The 20,846-nt window shown below is 31.8% G+C and overlaps 3 protein-coding genes across 4 annotated transcripts; 2 read left to right on the top strand and 1 right to left on the bottom strand.

The window, feature by feature from the left end:
- Positions 1 to 839: 839 nt before the first annotated feature.
- On the top strand, positions 840 to 3,223 carry LOC112766840 (uncharacterized). Its single transcript, XM_025812737.2, has 3 exons — positions 840 to 1,559; positions 1,666 to 2,735; positions 2,819 to 3,223. The coding sequence occupies exons 1-3, from the start codon at positions 846 to 848 to the stop codon at positions 2,862 to 2,864; spliced, it is 1,830 nt and encodes a 609-aa protein (XP_025668522.2). The 5' UTR covers positions 840 to 845; the 3' UTR covers positions 2,865 to 3,223.
- Positions 3,224 to 15,378: 12,155 nt separating this feature from the next.
- LOC114924042 (uncharacterized) lies at positions 15,379 to 17,826 on the top strand. The gene is made up of 3 exons (XM_029294177.2): positions 15,379 to 16,066; positions 16,170 to 17,257; positions 17,341 to 17,826. The coding sequence occupies exons 1-3, from the start codon at positions 15,407 to 15,409 to the stop codon at positions 17,384 to 17,386; spliced, it is 1,794 nt and encodes a 597-aa protein (XP_029150010.2). The 5' UTR covers positions 15,379 to 15,406; the 3' UTR covers positions 17,387 to 17,826.
- A 793-nt stretch (positions 17,827 to 18,619) lies between these two features.
- Positions 18,620 to 20,461, bottom strand: LOC112767314 (UPF0481 protein At3g47200). 2 transcript variants are annotated; one of them, XM_072222184.1, is made up of 2 exons: positions 20,258 to 20,461; positions 18,620 to 20,048 (listed from the first exon to the last, which is right to left on the bottom strand). In XM_072222184.1, the coding sequence occupies exon 2, from the start codon at positions 20,008 to 20,010 to the stop codon at positions 18,787 to 18,789; it is 1,224 nt and encodes a 407-aa protein (XP_072078285.1). In that variant the 5' UTR covers positions 20,011 to 20,048; positions 20,258 to 20,461; the 3' UTR covers positions 18,620 to 18,786. The 2 variants fall into 2 exon arrangements, with proteins under 2 accessions (XP_072078285.1, XP_025668969.1); XM_025813184.3 differs by having other exon boundaries at positions 18,620 to 20,055; positions 20,258 to 20,454.
- Between the last annotated feature and the right edge of the window lie 385 nt (positions 20,462 to 20,846).

Consider the following 20,846-nt stretch of genomic DNA (forward strand, 5'->3'; position numbering starts at 1 on the left):
AGTGAGAACAAATAGATTTTATTACTATGTATTAGTTAAAAAAAATTTAAACTCTACAGGGGCACTTACCCCCACATCCATCAACATGAATCCGTCCCTCGTTGTATTTATTAATTTTTCAATTTTTTTGAGTAATTATATTCATAAGTTATATAATATTTTTATTGTTTATATATCACTTCTTTTTTCTTTCAACAAATTACATTTTTTTAATATCATTTAATTGTAACAATATTGTTAAAAATACATGTTATCATGTTTTATGAAAAATAAAATTTAAAAATTAAATATCATTTTTGATTATCAAAATTTTAATAATATTTATACTTGTATTTTATCTAATAGTTTCATCACTGCATCATAGTTTTTAAAAATAACCTAAAAAAAGATAAAAAGTAAAACAAAAATAACAATTTAAAAAATAATAAAACATAATGATATAAAATCAGGTGAATAAAATTAAATATTAAAAAAATAAAGAAAAGAGGAAAGCATTTGAACTTTTTATTTTTAATATTAGAGTGGTAGTGGTGTTTTTTTTAAATGTGGATTGTTGGGGTGTTATATTCAAATGTAGAATCATTTAACTAGAGAAGCAAAAATCGGACCCATCGATTTGTAGAGGTACAAAAATTGGACCGTCCAATTTCTGAGAGGTACACAAATCTAAAAATTTTAAGTACAGAAATCGGACCCAGAAATTTATGTACTTTTCACAATTTTAAAAAACACCCAAAATTACAATGTTAAAATATATCACCACTTTTAAGGTATATCACCACTTTTACTTCTATAAAAAAAAAAAAACATTTTGTTAAGAAACTTTGTATAGTGTCATGCATTGCATGGCGAAGATAGTGTTTGGTGACCTAAAAGCTAAAACTGAAAGCAACATGCCAATCATGTCGGCGCCCGCACTCTTCTCCACCGTCAGCGCCGCCACGGCCATTGCCACAACCTTGTTCTTAATCTGCAAGTCTCGTCTCATGCACGAAAAGAACCTCACAACACACCATCGCCAACCACCCAAACGCAATCCCGAACAACCCAAACACGATCCACGAGGCAAGATGCTATTCGTTTCCCAAATCGGAACTTCAAAAGCCCTAGCGACGCGCCTCTGTGATTTGTTAGAGTCGGAAGGCGTCGTTTTGGACCTCGTAGATGCCCGGAATTACGAGCCCGAAGCCCTACCCAAGGAGAACCTCGTCGTCCTCGTTGCTTCAACTTCGGAACTTTGGAACCTACCTCCCGCACGGAATTTCTCTTCCAAGCCCGACCTACCTTGGGGAGCAAGGTTCTTCGTCCATTGGATCCAGAAAAAAGCGAACGCCTTTAAGGTTGGAGCGTTTGTTGTGAATGCTTGCAGTTTCAGTGCCTTTGTGGTGGGCAGAGAGGTTACTGAAGGTGGGAAGAATTTGATGGCTAAGGCGGCGAATGAGATTAGGGGTTTGGGGCACACTGCTGAATGGAATGCGGATTTTGACAGCTGGTGGGGAAGTGTTGTTGCGGTTTTGCAAGGTGCTGTTTTGGGAATATGCGGGGAATCTGAACCTGAGGTCTGTTTCTGCATCCTCTTATCCTTATATAACTATGGCCTTTCTATTTATTATCATCACATTGCAGAGCTCTGTATTTAATAGTTAATTGTTTCCCTAATTCCAGGATGTTGGTTCTTCTGATCTAAAGCTATCCATGGCACAGCGTTTATATATGTTGGTGAAAAATCAGGATGTTGTAACAAACCAAACCGAGCCTTGTGTGAGCTTCTCTAGTACCACCAGGCACAGGATGTTAACTATCACCGATGACAACTTTATGAAGAATGGCACTGTTGAACTTGAACAAGTATGTCATATACCTGCCCAATGGCCTCTTAGAGATGATCTATTGATCGACAACGGTGTGTTACCAAATTTTCGAGGATTTTGTTCTGTTGGTGGCTGCTTTTACTTTGCTGGTAATGCGCGTAGTCTTTTAACACATAACGTGAGTGACGATCGGTACTACTCAAAGCTGTGGTGCCTTAAGTATGAGGATTCTACTTGGGTTTGGAGTCTATGTGGAACCATGTTCTGCTCCCAATTAAGTCCCTTAGTAGTCCCATACGATGGCAAATTGTGCATGTTTTGGGGTGACTATCAAATTGCAAATTGGGTTGAGATCTATAGCCTAAAATCAGGTCTATGGGAAAAAAGGGAAGTGCCCGATAGTGCTCTCTTCTCACATCACCCGTTGCCTAGCTCGTACTTTCTGTGGGAGGACAGCACCAAGAGTCCCAAGAAGACCCTCATTGTATTGTATTCTTTTCATGATAATCATCAGTTGCTCATCTCATATGATGTCAAGGCTAACAGATGGGAAAAAGTTGAGTGCAATTTTCCGCCAGTTCCTAGATATTGTCCTAGAAGATTAGTTCGTTTGGGATGTAGCCATTATCTTCTGATTGTAGACTTCGCTCCAACGTGGTATATTTATGACTTGTCTGAGAAGAAGCTTATGGCAATAGTGCACGTGGATGGTTTGGAGGAGGAGGATGTGCGGGTAAGAAATATTTTTTGTTGCCAACACAGTAGCAAAGAAAGTTTGATTTATATATTCCCGGAACACGAGGAAGAGGAAGAATTTCCTGAGTTTGTTTCTTATGCCAGAGTCAGGCTCCAACTCCAAACTTTTTCTGCCAACATTGAATCCAAGGGTTATCTTAGAGTTGGTCCTTATTACCATTACCGTATGTGAGTATGCGCTTCTCTTTAAACTTGTTTCACCCTATCCATTGATTGAGCTTTGATATTTACTTGTTTAACTCGGTGGACAGATTTGCTGCTGGAGATGAAGGCAATAAAGAGAAGACTGTAGTTTAGTATACGGGTGTGGTGGATATTAGGAATTAGAATTTGAGCATGAATGACAAGTAGCCAAAGAAAGAAGTGATGGATAGCAAAGTGATATGAAAGCTGTAGCCACCTTGAATCCAACTTTGTTGCCAAGACATGCATGCCAATCTGCCTTTCTATTGTACAGAAATATTTTGTAAGCTATGTATTTACCTCTGGCCTGAAACACAGGACTCAACATCTCCCAAGTCTAAGTGCAATTCAGATGTATATACTCTTTTATCATGATTTTGAGATATTAGAATCTTCAACTTTCGTTAAGTACTAATGTGACTTGTATCATATCGAGCACAAGATATTATCTCCTTACAGATCATACTACTATCATTTTGCCAGATTTATTAGTTAGAGTTTATATCTTATTTAATATAAAATACCATAATAATTATGTTCAAATAAAATTATTTATTTATTTTTATTATATAAAAAAAAGTTAATAGTAAATTATTGTGAGATAAATTTAATATAAATAATTATGTTATTAGAATTTATTATTTTTAGCTATCAGTTGCTCGTCAATGTTTAAAAGTATAAGATAAAGTATGTTGTTAAATTATAAAACTGACTAAAAATAATAAATTCTGATCGTCCCTAGCATTTATTTTTTATTTTGTCATGTCAAATATTTTAAAGTCCTTTAGCAGGAGTCGAAGCACCACTAAAACCTATTACTAAAATATTAGTTGGGATTAAATCATCAGGATGCTTGCTTACCTTCATCAGCATCCTCTCGGGTAAGAGGCTTATAGCTGCCCCTCCATCGATCAGGATTTTGTAAATTTTTATCCCACTCATAGTTGCAGTAATATGCAATGGGCGCAAATGAGATTTTTGTTTTTCAGAAGCCCTTCGAAAATAATCGGGTTCATCCTCATATCGAATGAATGAAAAGGTTTCTTCATCGTCCACATCATAATCCTCTATAAGATTTCCTTCATATTCCCCCAGATATTCAGTTGGGATAATTGAGATGGTACCGACCATTTCATCACATCCTTCTTTGAAGTAATTTTTCGTCCAGATAAGCACCCTTATCTTTATCAGCGATTGGAACACTAACGACTGCTTTTCCTTTATCCAATTTCACAGGGGAAGTAACTCCCTTCGGATTTGTCTCTCCATCAGTCGAAAAGACTATTTGAGAGAACACAGATGGTGTTGCCCCCTTGCCGTTGTCAGCAAGAGATATCTTAGGTGGCTGTTGTCCTTTTTGGCCTTTGCCTCGTGGGTACCTCCTAGCTTGGCCATGGAAATATGAAAATCGACCTCGAGGAGGACCTCTATGCCCCAACTATGGGGTACGCTTGTAATGAGCAACCCTATTCTGGAACTCTCGGCAGTTTCAAATCCATTGTATGCCAATGGCTTGAGAACGGTTGGTAGGCGCAATAGGATTTTTCTGAGGACCTCCAGAACTTTACCCTTTCATTCGTTGAATAGGTTGTTTCTGACGGGCTTGTTTTTCCCTATGATCCAATTCCTTCTTCATTCTTTCCTTCTCAAAAATTGCTGCAGCTTCAGCATCGAAAACTACATTGCATCAAGGACATAGAGATACGTCCCGATCTTTTAACTTCTGCTGCACCAAAAAATCCAACAACCCATCTCCTACTCCAGGGTATACAGATTGGACATCTGATTCAAAATTTCCTAGAGATATATCAAAGTCATAAGACATTCCAACCATGTTTACACCAAAATATGGTTCAGCAAAACTAGCTTCAGTATCGAAAGGATCAGAATCAACTTTCATTTCCTTTTTACTATCATCGAATTTCAACCTCCCTTCCATGATGGCCTCTTGAATTAAATCCTTGAAACGAACGCAATTGTTAGTCGAATGACTAGTTACTTGGTGGAAGTTACAATAAAATTTCCCTTTTAAATCTTTCGCTGAAAGCAAAGTTCTGCCTTCCAACAAAACTAATTGTTTATCTTTAAGCAACACATCGAAAATCTGATCAGATTTTGAAATATTAAAACTATATCTCTTTCCACTTTTCAATTTTGAAACATTTGACTTTTCATTGTCAGGGATTTTCTTAAGTAAAGAACAAACATAAGGATGACCGTTCTTAAGTTCAGCCAAATCAACTTCTGCCTCTAAATCGGATTCCTCATCAGAGGATTCCATGGCTACATAAGCAACTTTCTCTTTTGAGAAAAAGATTTACTCTTCAATCTCCTTTCATTCTTATATTTCTCCTTTTCTTTTTTTTCAGAATTTCTACCTAACGAACTCTTTCAGCCAAATTGGCCAAATTAGGAATATGCACATTGAGTAATTTTCAACGCATATAAAATTCTAATCCCATAGCTGCTATCTTCACTACTTCACTTTTAGGAAGTGACACATAACAACGACTTCTAGCATTTTTGAAATGAATCATATAATCATCAATGGTTTCACCATCTTCTCGTTTCAAAGCCACCAGGTCAGTAACTGCCACATTCAATTCTCCCCGATAAAATAGGGCATGAAAAGTAGTTTCTAACTGAGCCCATGTTGTTATCGAATTTGGTCTAAGATTCAAAAACCAAGTAAACACATTCCTCGTTAATGAGGAAGGAAAAACTTCATTTTCAAACTTTCATCATTGGCCGAATTTCTAATCTCGACCAAATATCGAGCAACATGTTCAATAGTTGACTCTCCAACTTCTCCTGCGAACTTTATAATTATTTTAGGATTTTTCATTCCTCTTGACACTTCATCCATTTGAACATTCTGAGGAAAAGCTGACACAAAGTGGGATCGATTCATGAATCCTATACTGAATCCAACCCTATTTAAAACATCTTAGCTTCCACAATTCTAGAAGTGCATCAAAGACCCTCAAATTAGATAAAATTAGAGGAAAAGACTGAAAAGACAACAAATAAATAAAAGATTTTGAAAATAAAAAGAAAATGACTGGAATTGAAATGGTTTGCATTGAATTTAAATAAAGTAATAAAATGCCTTTGATTGGATCAAAGGACTTTGAATTCGAAAATAAAAATACTGGAAATGTAAATTGGACAAGAATGTTAAATTTTGCTTGAAAGATAAATTTGCAAGAAAGGTAAAGTTTGCAGAAAAATGTAAATGAAAAGTAAAACAAGTGGAAGGAACCCTACAGAGAATTAACTCGAGGCAGACTCAGTAAATCGCTGGGGATGTGTGAGTGTGTGTGAGCAATTTCTGAAGCAAAGTTCATACTTTGAACGTCTTCTTTTATCTCTTTGTTGCAACAAAACCCTATAGTTCCGAATTCGGGGTGGATATCTTTTCGAGCTGTACAGGGTCGGAAGGCTTTTTCTATCTTTGATGATTCTTTCCACAATTTTAAAAATCACTTTTTAAGGTCCTGGGTGCTGTGAGTGTCCGACCTTTCTTCTTGTCCGAGAATCAAGAACCCTCGTTTTCCTTATACTGGCAAGATACCGTTAATATCGTTAGGCATGATCTAGCCGATTTAGATGACTTAGAGAGGAGTGTTGATTTTGTTTTGGGTACATAGGATGAAGCTCTCCATTTGGACACAAAAAGATATTTAGGACATCCCAGCCTTCTGAAGTCGGACCTCGGTAGTTCTCCTTCCTTTACTTACTGAATTCTTTTTATTTTACAGTTGTTATTTTTTACTGCGTCCTATTTTGTTTTCAGAAAGTATGGCTCTAAAATCAGCTATGAAATATTTTCGGAATACCAAGAAGTCAATTGTTGCCAAGAATCTCCAGCAACAAAAGGAGGCCGGGGCTAGGTCCTTGGTCCGATCTTCCCCGAGGAAGAAATCGGGGTCGGGTCCCTCTGAGGAGAAGGTCATCATTCTTACCCCTCTTTCCAAGCTTATTCCATCTGAGCCTTCCCCTGAATCTCCTTCTTCCACTGAACCCCCCTTCAAGAAGCAGAAGGTGGATGATGAAGAGAGCATTTATTCAAGGAGCTTCGATGCCCTAACTTGGGGTGAGAAGAACGTGCTCCCTTACCACCACCTAATCATGGACGATGTTGTCATTCAGAACCACCTACAGCCTTTGGCCCGTGGAGGGCTTCGAACAGTTGGGATGTGTGCTACTTTGGCTAGAGAGTTGAGGAGCTCTCCTATACAGGCCACAACTAGTGCTCTTATGGCTACTCGAGCTGATGTAAAGAGGGTGAACGAGCTGAAAAAGGACTTGGAGCAGGAACAGGAGACCTTGAAGTCCGACCTTGAAAGAGCTCGGAAAAGAGCTAATAAGTCGGAGGCTGCTGCTGCTTTTGCCGAGGAAAAGGCCAAGAAATTTTAGAAAAGCTTCACTCGTGTATTTGGGGAGAGAATGGCACGGGAGGAGGAGTTGGGAAAACTGAAGGAGCAGTTTGCTGAGTCCTAGGAGTTGGCCGCTCTGGGAATGAACGAGATGCTTGACAACTTGGAAGCTCAGGTTAAGGTCTTGGTTCCCGAGCTTGACCTTTCCCTCTTCAGCGTAGACAATATAGTGGTGGACGGGAAGATAGTCCCTGCACTCGAGTCGGACGAAGAGGAGGAGCCTCCTCAGAATCTGAAGACTTCGGGACCTCAGGTCAGTCATACTTCCACCTCGGGAGCCTAACCCAAAGCTTCTGTTGTGGAGGCCTCTTCTTCTGCTCCTGAGAATATTTCGGCTGTGTCAGTTTTTATGCATCCTCACACTCCTTCAGCTGGGGGCAAAGACGTTGTGACTGGCGAGGCTCTCAAATCCTCTAATGGGTGAGAAGTCTTGAACTTTTTTAAATTCCTTTGTTATCTTTTGTTTTTCATAATATCCCGACCTGCAGGCTTTGATGATACTTTAGTTTTTTGTATTAGTTTAATAGTTTTTTGAACACTTTAACTTTGTTTAGTTGTTTTGACAACTTTTAGCAAGTAATGTTCAAAATTTATTTTCTATCATGGAGCATCTGCTTTAGAGAACGGCTTTTGCATAGCCGGATATCCTTTATTTGAGATCACTTTGTACAAGTTGTTTGTATAACTTCTTACATTAACTTGTATCTCGTCGCTTCATCTTGTCGTCCACTTTAGGTCGGACAATGATTTTTTGCGGTTTGTCGAGTTTAAATTAATGCGTTTAAGATAGGAAACCTTTAAAAAAGTAAATAAAATAAGAATTTTTATTGATATTCCTTTACAAATTCCTTTATTATATTTGAAATTCTTAGAAGCTGCCCTAAAATCTAAAAACATTGAGTTATTGATAACTAACCCTGACCCATACTATCAATTAACTTGGAACTTTTCTTCCTCACTGGTTCATGTGGATTAAAAAAAAAAATCAACACACACTAAGAAAAAAAGGACCTAAAAAAAGTTTATTTAAATTGAAAACCACAAACAAAAGAGATTAGTTTTCTGGTTAGGTTACCCTAAAATAAAAAGCAAAACAGTAGTAGTTCATTTATGTTGAAAGCAGGAACTTAATTAGTACCTGAAATTCAATTGCTTTCAAAATTGTCTTGACGATGATTGAGGAGATGTAGTTATGTTATGCCGTCAACAATGGAAGGAGCTGAAATAGAAAGAACAAATCGAAGGAACAAAATTATTAAGATAAAAAAAAATTAAAAAGACGGAAAGAATCATGGCTAGGAATCAACAAGATACGGATGATATGAAAGTAGCGGTAAAAGGATAAAAAACAAAATCCAAGATTTAAATTAAGAACAAGATTTTGATTGCTAATTAATTAAAAAAACACATGTCAATCAAATTAAGAAGCTATATCATGGGTGCATCAATGTCAATAATAAGCTTGAGAAGATGAAAGAAAGAAGACTCGATAAATAAATAAATAAATTATGGATAATTAAGAAACAACATCTAGCAATTCATTGGTTAATAAAACTTGACAAATTAATCTTTAACATACTAAATTAGGGTATGTCTAAAACGAACTCAACTATTATGTGCTTATTGAATGAGCCACATTTATAAAGGCTGTTAGATTTTATTAGATGAAAATTAAAGGCTAATATAAAATAAGAACATTGATGGACTCTAATAAATATAGAATATCCTAGTACATAAATAAATACTTTAAATGGTAATACTTTAATACATAATACTTTAAATGGTAACAAAATCTTTTATTCTTAAATAATTAAATATAAAATATATAAATATAAAATATATGAGTATTTTTTATTTAATAAAATTAATTATTATGCAAAACTTTTTTATAATATTAAAAAATTCTATTAAAATAATATTTTAAACAGTAACATAAAACTATAAAATCATTAAAATTTATTTTATATTATTTGATAAATAATTAGATTATTATATTCAAAATTTATTAACTAACTATTTTTATTAAAAATATTATTATATAATATAATTTTTTATAAAAATATTTTTAAAAAATAATTTATTTAAAATATTATATATAATATATGAAAATATTATTCTTTTATTTTTTAATTTTTTTAGAAAAACAGAATAAATAATATAATTTTAAATACATACCTAAATAAAAAAGTTAATATTTTTATGTATTATATATAACGTTTAAAATAAATTTTACTTTTAAAAATATTTTGATAAAAAATTATATTATATAATAATATATTTAACAAAGTAATTAGTTAATAAATTTTAAATATAATAAACTAATTATTTGTTAAGTAATATAAAATAAACTTTATTTATTTTATATTTTTATGTTGTAGTTTAAAATATCATTTTAATATTATAAAAAAAATTTGTATATAATAATTAATCTTAATGGATAAAAAAACTTATATTTTTTGTATTTATATTTTTTAAAACAAAATTTTTTTATCTTTATATAATAAAATATGTCATAATCTTCTTTTATATATATATATATATATATATATATATATATTAGGGATGGTAAATTAAAACGGGTCGAATTCGTCGGACCGACTGCCGAATTCGCTAAAAAATGTGGATTGGGTTAGAATTTGAAATCTGTCAAATTAAAAAAATCACTAAATTATGTATATATGTTCTAATTATGTGACTTTATTTATTTTATTTTACAATTTTGTATATATGTTCAAATTTTGTGACTTATTTTTTAAAATAAAGATGGTTCTATTGACAAATATTATTTTAAACAATTTTATTGAAGTTAAAAATTTTAAAAAAAATAATAAAAAGTTATATTATAATTTGACTATTTTTTATTTGTAATTAATTGTTTAATTATTATTTTTTAGTTAATTTTATTAAAAAAAAAACAAAGTCAAACGACTAGCATTTTGTACCCACTTTAGTTGGCGGGGCGGGCTGCCCCGTCTCACTTAAGGTGCGGGCCTAGGTGATGCGGGGCGGGTTGGGGTGAGCCGGCCCGCATTGCCACCCCTAATATATATATATAGGGGTGGCAAGCGGGGAAGCCCGCCCCGCCCCGCCTAGTGAGGCGGTCCCAAAATCCTAGCCCTCTCCGCCTAACGGCGGGCTGGCGGGCGGCGGGCATAGCTCGCCAAATATCCTCTTTTTTTTTTTTTTTTTTACTTTTAACTATTAAATAATATACATATGCATAAAAAATCTCTCCTATTTTTTACTTTTAACTATTATAATTTCTAAAAGTATAAACAAATTATAATTTTTATATTTACAAACATTAAAGTCTTTGTAATTATAAATATCTAATAAATATAAATATAAACCAAGTTTTCATCCAAAACATAATTATAAATATTGTTCCCAAAGCAAAATAAACATAATCCAAAACATAATTATAAATATTGTCTCTAAAACAAAATAAATATAATCCAAAACACTCAATTTTCATCTTTATTCTCTTGTAAGTTAGGTTGGGGAAGTTGGATTTTGGCAAAAACATTGTAAAAATATCTCTTGCTAAAAAAATACTAAGCCCGGCGGGAAAACCCGCTCCGTCCTGCCAAAGCCCGTGATTTAAACAGTGCGGATTAGGCGGGCTTTTGCTATTTGGCGGTCCCAATTTTCCAGCCCAGCCCGCCTTTTTTGATGGGTTACGCGGGCCGACCCGGCGGGTTTAGGCCCGTTTGCCACCCCTATATATATACTATCTAGTAATTTTTTTATATATTAAATAATTATAATCATATAATAACATTCAAATCAGAAAACATATTAAATCTATTACAGTATAACTATTTAAAATATTATTTTAATATAATCTTTTAATATTATAAAAAAAATTTGCATAAAAATTTTGTGAATTTGGCAAATTCTTTTAATTTGACCGATTTCAAATCTTAGTCCGACCCACCTTTTTTAGCGAGTTCAACAGGTCGGCCCGACGGACTCGACCCGTTTTGCCACCCCTAATATATATTAAGAAGATTATCACATATTTTACTATATAAAAGTAGAAACTTTTTGTTCTAAAAAATATAAATTAAATAAATACAAAAAATATAAATTTTTTTATTCATTAAGATCGATTATTATGCAAAATTTTTTTATAATATTAAAATAATATTTTAAGCTTTAATATAAAAATATAAAATAATTAAAATTTATTTTATATTACTTAAAAAATAATTAGATTATTATATTTAAAATTTATTAACTAATTATTTTATTAAATATATTATTATATCATATAGTTTTTTATTAAAATATTTGTAAAAGTAAAATTTATTTAAAAAATTATATAAAATACATGAAAATATTAACTTTTTATTTAGGTATGTATTTAAAATTATATTATTTATTCTGTTTTTCTTAAAAAAATTGAAAAAAATAAAAAAATTAATATTTTCATGTATTATATATAATATTTTAAATAAATTATATTTTTAAAATATTTTTATAAAAAATTATATTATATAATAATATTTTTAATAAATTTAGTTAGTTAATAAATTTTAAATATAATAATCTAATTATTTGTCAAATAATATAAAATAAAATTTTAATTATTTTATATTTTTATGTTAGTTATAGTTTAAAATATTATTTTAATATAATTTTTTAATATTATAAAATTTTTTTGCAATAATTAATTTTAATAAATAAAAAATATTCATATATTTTATATTTAATTATTTAAGAATAAAAGATTTTGTTGCCGTTTAAAGTATTGTGTATTAAAATATTACCATTTAAAACATTTATTTATGTACTAAGATATTTTATATTTATTAGAGTCCATCAATACTCTTGTTTTATATTAGCCTTTGATTTTTATCTAATAAAATCTAATGGCCTATATAAATGTGGCTCATTCAATAAGTACATAATGGTTGAGCTCGTTTTAGACATACCCACTAAATTAAAGAATATCATAAAAAAAAATTTCGATATATCATATATAAGAGAAATCAAGAAAATTGGAGTAAAGATTAATAGGAAAAACAAACTAGCGCAAAAATTGAAGGTAACTAAAATAAAATATTAAAGTTGATCTTGATGATGAATTAAATAAAGAACATAATGAACTAACCATAGTTTTCTTAATCAAACAAACAAACATTACATGCTGAATTTCTTTACTGACATAAGAATGTGATGGTTAATTACCTTGGCTTAATATATATTTGAAGAGGAAAAAAAAAGTAAAATGTGAAGCGAAAAAGGTTTAAGAAAGAAGTTAAAAAGTGTGAATTTTAAAAAGAGAAAAGACTAAAGAGAATAGAATTAAAAATGATTATTAATTAATAAAATTAATAAAACTATATTAATTTGTTAAATATTTTGTTTTATCAATTTAAATAATATAAATTTAATTTATCCTGTATAACAAAAAATATCATGACTTTAAAAATTTATTTGGTAAAATTTTTTAATAAAATTATTCTTTTTTCTTTGTGCATAAATTTGATGTAATAGTGGAGAAAAAAATTAAAAAACAATAGTAATAATTTCTTTAATATAAAAATATATATTAGTACTTAATTAAGAAAAACTGTAATAAGTCATGTAAAAGAGGGAATAGATATTATTTTATGATTATTTCTATCATCTTTTAATTTTTTTTTACTATCACATTAAATTTACGTAATAAAATATTTTAAAGGCATAATATACTTGTCATTATTTTTTTTTAAAATAATGTAACATGCTTCTCATTTTATTTTTTGTCACTCACGATAAATTAAAGTTATATTATTTGAAATTATAAAAAATTATCATTAAAGTTATATTATTTGAAATTATAAAAAATTATCTTTAATAAATAAATCTAATTTTATTATATATATATAATTAGAAAATTTTGTTGAAAACTTTTTTTAAAAGGTAATAGAATTTTGTAAATATTCATAATTACAATATAAAATAAGAATAGCAAAAATATTATATAATAAGATTTTATTTAACAAAATCAATACAAATAATAATTTTTAAACAAAGAAAAAGTTTTATATTGACACAGAAAGTATGACATCAAGCTCAAGTCCAAAATTTAACTAATGTTATGGCTGAACACAAAAAAAAATTATGTATTTTAATTTATTATATATATATATGTGTGTGTGTGTTCATGACTAATAAAAAAATAAATTGAAACAATTTATTCAACTGTTATTATTGATAACAATTGAATTGAACTAAATAATTATATTATTATATATAGTAATCTGCAAATAAAAAAAAGTTACTAATTAATTGAATTTAAAATGTTCTTTCCCCTAAAATAAAAGTAGTGTCAACTTAGATGTTTAATTGCCTATTTCTTTGTAATTAATTAATAATTGATTTTGAAGTTTATTGATATAAATATTCTTTACCTCAGATTTGAGGAGTAGTAGTCTTTGATTTTTGGTGGATTTTTAGACTTTATCGTCTCTAATTTTTTTCCTTTAATTTTTTAAATATATATATATAATTATATATATGGGATAATATATTATTTATTTATTAGATTTAATAAATTTTTAATACATTATATTTAAACAATATCTAAAATGTAAACAAAAAGAGATTTTTTTATTAAGGTTTTATTATGTGCTAGTTTGAATTGATTTTTTAAATTAAAATTTTATTTTTAAATAAAATATTTTTATTTAATTTAAAATCTATTTGAATATATATTTAAAAAATTACTTTTATTAAAAAAAGTAAATTATTTGATTTTTTATTTTTTTAAAAGCTAACAATATCTTGCCTTAAAAAAATAGAAACAAAAGCGTTTTTAATACTTGAATTTTTAAAAAAAAAATTATCTAAATATAAAATAAATTTTTTTCTGTTAAAAAAATATTTAAAAAATAAAAAAATTAAATACTTTTTCAAAAGTCAATAGAGACTAACTCTATATCTTAGTCATCACTCCAAAAATTACAAAGAAATTTAGTTATCATCATCCACTATAAATACCTAAATAAAAAGTATATATTAGTTAAATAAAATTTTCAATTTTTAATTTAATAAGAAAATTAAATTGAGAATAAGAATGCTAAAAGATCAATATTTTAAGACAAAAAAAAAAGTGTTAATACACGAGATACTAAGTATTTAGATAAGGTGCGTTTTAAAATAAAAAGAGGTTAATAATTTTACAAGTGTCGCACTCAATTCTGGTTAAGTGGACTCTGCTAAAAGAAAATTGGTGCAAAATAAATATAGATGGTTCAATCTTTTAAAATAAAGATTCCGATTCTAATGATAATTTAACCAGAGATTCAAATGACATAATTCTCGCGCTGGAAATCCAGAATTTCTCTACTATTCCTCCTTTTTTGCTCTTTTGTTAGATGCAAACATAATACTTAATTTTGTTTTGTTAGGACCCCTTCATAAAAAAAAAAATTGACTTTCACTTTGAAATAACAGAAGTCGATCACTGCTTTGCTCTTGACAAATAGTTGTAAAATACAAAATATGCCATATGCAGTGGTCTTCAATAATTACATAACAAAGTGGCCACATGTTCATACGAAACACTTCAATTCTTACAAAATACAAAGATATCAAAACTACCACACCATATTGGAAATTGAACATATAATCATCCAATCCACATTAGACAACACAAACATTAATCTAGTACTAGCGTTTTTCTTAGAGGATAGAAAATACTGTTTGAATAAGTGAGAATAAGCAGAAAATTTCTAGCAACAGAAACTACTATTTTTCATAGAATGTTACAGAAAGCATTCAACTCTTCAAAAATAAAGGAATTTGCACATTAAAATCTGGATACAAAAGATTCACTCCAAGACTATTGAACATTTTGGCCACTGCATTGCTATCACCTAACCAATTCACAATTATTTTTTTCTTAATAAGGAAATCTACATCTTTGTCTGCATTGATAAAAAAATAAAAAATAATTGATATTATAAAGACATTTTATATATATTCAATATTAATAAAAACTATTTTCACAATTAGTAAATGAATAATTATTTAAAAATAAAAATAATGAAATAAACATATAAATAATGTAAAATTAAATATTAAAAAAACAGAGAAAAGGGGAAAGCATTTAGTAACAAACCAGCATGAAAAAGGAGCATTTTGTTAAGAAACTTTGTATATAATTTCATGCATTGCATGGCCAAGATAGTGTTTGGTGACCTAAAACCTAAAACAGAAAGCAACATGCCAATCATGTCGGCGCCCGCACTCTTCTCCACCGTGAGCGCCGCCACGGCCATTGCCACAACCTTGTTGTTAATCTGCAAGTGTCGTCTCATGCGCGTCAGCCCCTACCAAAAGAACCTCACAACACACCGTCGCCAACAACCCAAACGCAATCAACGTGGCAAGGTGCTATTCGTTTCCCAAATCGGAACTTCAAAAGCCCTAGCGACGTGCCTCTGCGATTTGTTAGAGTCGAAAGGCATCGTTTTGGACCTCGTAGATGCCCGGAATTACGAGCCCGAAGCCCTACCCAAGGAGAGCCTCGTCCTCCTCGTTGCTTCAACTTCGGAAGTTTGGAACCTATATTCCGCACGGGATTTCTACTCCGATCACGACCTACCTTGGGGAGCAAAGTTCTTCGTCAATTGGATCGAGGAAAAAAAGAACGCCTTTAAGGTTGGAGCATTTGTTGTGAATGCTTGCAGTTTCAGTGCCTTTGTCGTGGGCAGCGGTGGCAAGAATTTGATGGCTAAGGCCGCCAATGAGATTAGGGATTTGGGGCACACTGCTGAATCGAAAGCGGATTTTGATAGCTGGTGGGGAAGTGTTGTTGCGGTTTTGGAAGGTGCTGTTTTGGGAGATGCTGCTGATGGAATATGCGGGGAATCTGATCCTGAGGTCCGTTTCTGCATCCTCTTAACTGGATAACTATCCGTTTCTATTTATTATTATCACACTGCAGAGCTCTCTGTTTAATAGTTAATTGTTTCCCTAATTCCAGGATGTTGGTTCTTCTGATCTAAAGCTATCCATGACACAGCGTTTATATATGTTGGTAGAAAATGAGGATTTTGTAATAGAGCAAACCGAGCCTTATTTGAGATTCTCTAGTACCACCAGGTACAGGATGTTAACTATCACTGACGACAACTTTATGAAGAATGGCACTGTTGAACTTGAACAAGTATGTCATATACCTTTCCAATGGCCTCTTAGAGATGATCTATTGATCGACAACGGTGTGTTACCAGATTTTCGAGGATTTTGTTCTGTTGGTAGCTGCTTTTTCTTTACTGGTGATGTGGATGGTCTTATAACACATCCGAACGGGGGTTATTATGATTGTCCCTACTCAAAGCTGTGGTGCCTTAAGTATGAGGATCCTACTTGGGTTTGGAGTCTATGTGGAAGCATGTTCTGCTCCCGATCAAGTCCCTTAGTAGTCCCATACGATGGCAAATTGTGCATGTTTGGGGGTGGGTATGGATATGCAAATTGGGTTGAGATCTATAGCCTAAAATCAGGTCTATGGGAAAAAAGGGAAATGCCCGATAGTGCTCTCTTCTCAGCTCACTCGTACTTCCTGTGGGAGGACAGCACCAAGACTCGCAAGAAGACCCTCATTGTGTTGTATTCTTTTGAGGATAATCATCAGTTGCTCATGTCATATGACGTCAAGGCTAACAGATGGGAAGAAGTTGAGTGTAATTTTCCGCCAGTTCCTGAATTTAGTCTTAGAAAATTAGTTCGTTTGGGATGTAGCCATTTTCTTCTGATTGTAGACTTCGTTCCAATGTGGTATATTTATGACTTGTCTGAGAAGAAGCTTGTGGCAATAGTGCACGTGGATGGTTTGGAGGACGACGATGTGCGGGTATCAAATATTTTTTGTTGTCACCACAGTAGCAAAGAAAGTTTGATCTATGTATTCACGGAACACGAGTTCGTGAAAGAGGAGGAGCTAGAGGAAGGGTCAGATCTTCCTCATCTTGTTCCTTATGCCAGAGTCAGGCTCCAACTCCAAACTTTTTCTGCCAAGATTGAATCCAAGGGTTATCTTAGAGTTGGTCCTCATTACAAATACAATATGTGAGTATGCGCTTCTCTTTAAACTTGTTTCACCCTATCCATTGATTGAGCTTTGATATTTACTTGTTTAACTCGGTGGACAGGTTTGCTGCTGGAGATGAAGGCAATAAAGAGAAGACTGTAGTTTAGTATAGGGGTGTGGTGGATATTAGGAATTAGAATTTGAGCATGAATGACAAGTAGCCAAAGAAAGAATTGATGGATAGCAAAGTGATATGAAAGCTCTAGCCACCCTGAATCCAACTTTGTTGCCAAGACATGCATGCCAATCTGCCTCTACAAGTCTACAAATAAAGAAAAGTTTAGGGGACTAACAACTTTATTAAATTATGGCCAGTAACCAGCAAAAAAAAGTGAGTCATTAGATAAAATGTCACATCAATCTCACAACATTAAAATCACCATTAATGGTTATTTGATGGCTACAAATTACAAAAATTGCTGTCCCCCTAGCATTCTTCTACAAATATTTTGTAAGCTATGTATTTACCTCTTTGGCCCTGAAACACACGACTCAACATCAAGTTTAAGTGCAATTCAGATGTATATACTCTTTTAGTACCCTACACAACACAACAACAGTTGAACCTTTTGTCAGAAATCATAATTTAAGAATCAAAAGTTTTGGAAGAATCACAAGAGTTTGAAATACAGCATGGGTGGAATAGGAAACACGCACAACCTTATAAAAAAAATAAAAGTTGTGTTATGCGACGACAAAGATATAATATTATATATAGCTGAGATTGGGAACAAATAAAGACAAGTATAATGATCTTAACTTGCAAAGTGAAGACGTGTATATCACTTTTTTTTTTCTTGGATGCTCTAAGGCAAGTATCACTGACATTATAAAATAAGAAACATATTTACACAAGGCTCATCTTCAAGATATACTATGAGTAACGACCCATTAGTTAATACAAATTTATTACTTCTAGCATTTTTTTTTGTTTTAAGTATTTAAATACACAATAGAAAGATATTAGAGGATGTATATTCACGTGCAATAACCAATTAGAGTTAGTTATATTCCAGTCAGCAAGTTAGTTAGAGTAAGACCAGATTTGGTAGTTTTTGTTAGACCGTTCAACTAATTAAGACCAACTATACAAAGCTGATAACCAAGACTTAGTTTAAGCTTTTCATTCCTCTGTTCATTACTTGTAACACAATAATAGATTGTGAACCTTTTCTCCATACTCATGGATTCCGTTATGGTGAGAAGCTCTCAAACTCACTCAATAGAGTTTGATGATACAACTTGTGAGATACCCACTGTTCTATCATGATACTTTATTACTTTTAAAGCTAAACTCTTTTTTTTATGCTATGGAGAGTTAGTAGCATGATAACGGCTAATAAAAACAATAAAATGGAATTATACAAGCTGATGCTAGAGAACAGAACATGTTTATCTGAATAACAGTAACAATAACAACGAGAAATACAAAGTACAATAACAATTAAAATACAGAAAGATGTTTATTGCAAACATTATTCAACTATATATCTCTGCAACACTTGCACTAATTGGAGGAACCTTGAACTACTTGGATGACAGAACATATTGTTTGAATAATAGTGAGAAGAAGCAATGCAATTCCAGCAATGGAAGCTACCATCTTCCATGGAGTGTTGAAGTAGTCGCGCCTCAAAGTTGCCATTAAACGGTTCCATGGATGTCCACGGAAAGCATTCAACTGTTGACAAGTGCGAAGATAATTTTCATTAAAAGTTGACTGTGCAACGTTCTTCCAAAGACCATTGAACAATTCAGCCACAGCATTACTATCTCCTAACCAATTGACGATTATCCCACTTTTGACCAAGAGATCTACATCTTTTTCAGTGTTAATAAGTAAATCAAGGACTGCAATGTAGTCAGTGATGTAGGACTGATCAGGATAGTGGCATTGTTCGAAAGCTACGACGTTCCTCAACCAGATTTCAGTCGTATCATCCACTTTAATCTCTGGAATTCTAAGAGTATGACCTTCAAATCTTAAGTCTAATAAGTCTTTACTTGTTTTACTTACTTTAAAGCACACTCCTGCTTCATGTAACTCAGTTGCACTATAAAGGCGAGGTAAAGAGTTTTCTTTCCTTATAGGTAGACTAGTACATGAATTCAATTTTAAGGTTCTTGATAGATCTGTGAAATGAGCTATGCTGTCATTAGAGGGAAAGTTTGGACTATGGCCAAAATACTTAAGAGTGAGGGATAAAAATGGAGGATGATCATGATCACCATTATTCAGTTTAGAAAAAAAGGCTAAATTGTATATTTTTTCCAATATAAAGAAAGGAAGTTGATTCTCAAGTAACAACAAATCCCATCTTATATCACTCCTCAACCATGGTGATAAACAGATAGCATCATCATCTGTCCAACAATTGAAATGATACCTGAGTAAAAGCTCAATTATGAAACCACAGTCTACCACTATCACCATGACATGATCCTCCTCATTAAGGTTAATGTTATCTGAGTAAGATCTTCGAACTTTTGGTTCCAACTGCTGCACACATCTCACCAACCTGTCCAAGTTTTTCTCGGATCTTTCAATGAATTTTTCACAGTATATTCTTTTCTGGCCTTCCATCTTTAGCAAATTTTCATCTCCATGGTGGAAAGCACCAATTGAAACAACCTTTGGAGTGTATGCTTCTTCATTTAACTTGCGGATTTGACGGGGCACTCTGTAGATGCAGCATTCACGTGTGAAAAGGGGTTTTGCTTCTTTCAACATTTCTTCAATCTTCCTTGTAACATGATTACAATTCTGATCTGCCATCTATGAATCAAAATCAGAACACCAGGGAAGAAATGTCAACTATAAATTATAATCATTAGTTTATCACATAGAATAAAATGTAGATCCAAATCATCCAACCTTAAGACATGAAAATTGGCCTATTAAAAAGAAAAAGACTAGAGTAAAAACATCACAAAGAGAGAAAAAGACTATATAAGATGAAGAGCAACAAAGCCATTACCTCACAAAAAGAGAGTTCAGCAAGGTCTTGCTATAGTCAGAGAGATCTCAAAAGTTGACACTGTGAAAGCACTTTCTGAAAGAGCAACTCTAGAATGAATGGATCGGACATCGGAGTCGAGCTAGTCAACGTGCATTTGGTCAACAGTACTGGTCGCCTGATATATACAGTTGCAACTTTCATATAGTCTACGCTCAGTCAATTAATTTTTTTTAGCGACGGAAATAAATTAAACACCAAATATAAAACAAAACAAATGAGCTGTTTAAATAGAGAAATAGTCCTGTTTAAGATTATTTTTTTTTATCTTTAACTTAAAGTATTAAATGATATAAATTAAATTATCTAAAATCAGATCTTATAAAATTCTTATTATTTCATAACTATCAATTTTATAATTTAAATATAGAAAATAATTCAATAATTATAAAATTCTAATTTAAATAGCTAAACCTCGTTATTTTCTCAAATTTCTAGAACTTTGATCATAAATAAAAAAATAATCTATAAGTATAGAATTTGGATAAAAACTTTAATTTATTTCAAATCCAATTAATTGCCTTTAATTATTTTCACTAAAAATAATTTT

This window comes from Arachis hypogaea, chromosome 17, assembly GCF_003086295.3.
Source record: "Arachis hypogaea cultivar Tifrunner chromosome 17, arahy.Tifrunner.gnm2.J5K5, whole genome shotgun sequence".
In the NCBI taxonomy this organism is placed as follows: Eukaryota; Viridiplantae; Streptophyta; class Magnoliopsida; order Fabales; family Fabaceae; genus Arachis; species Arachis hypogaea.

Excerpts from the sequence above, each read along its gene's own strand:
- LOC112766840 (XM_025812737.2), top strand. The coding sequence starts at position 846 with ATGGCGAAGATAGTGTTTGGTGACCTAAAAGCTAAAACTGAAAGCAAC. Across the intron at positions 1,560-1,665 it reads GCGGGGAATCTGAACCTGAG|GATGTTGGTTCTTCTGATCT; the intron begins GTCTGTTTCTGC and ends CCCTAATTCCAG. Across the intron at positions 2,736-2,818 it reads CCTTATTACCATTACCGTAT|ATTTGCTGCTGGAGATGAAG; the intron begins GTGAGTATGCGC and ends CTCGGTGGACAG.
- LOC114924042 (XM_029294177.2), top strand. The coding sequence starts at position 15,407 with ATGCCAATCATGTCGGCGCCCGCACTCTTCTCCACCGTGAGCGCCGCC. Across the intron at positions 16,067-16,169 it reads GCGGGGAATCTGATCCTGAG|GATGTTGGTTCTTCTGATCT; the intron begins GTCCGTTTCTGC and ends CCCTAATTCCAG. Across the intron at positions 17,258-17,340 it reads CCTCATTACAAATACAATAT|GTTTGCTGCTGGAGATGAAG; the intron begins GTGAGTATGCGC and ends CTCGGTGGACAG.
- LOC112767314 (XM_025813184.3), bottom strand. The coding sequence starts at position 20,055 with ATGGCAGATCAGAATTGTAATCATGTTACAAGGAAGATTGAAGAAATG.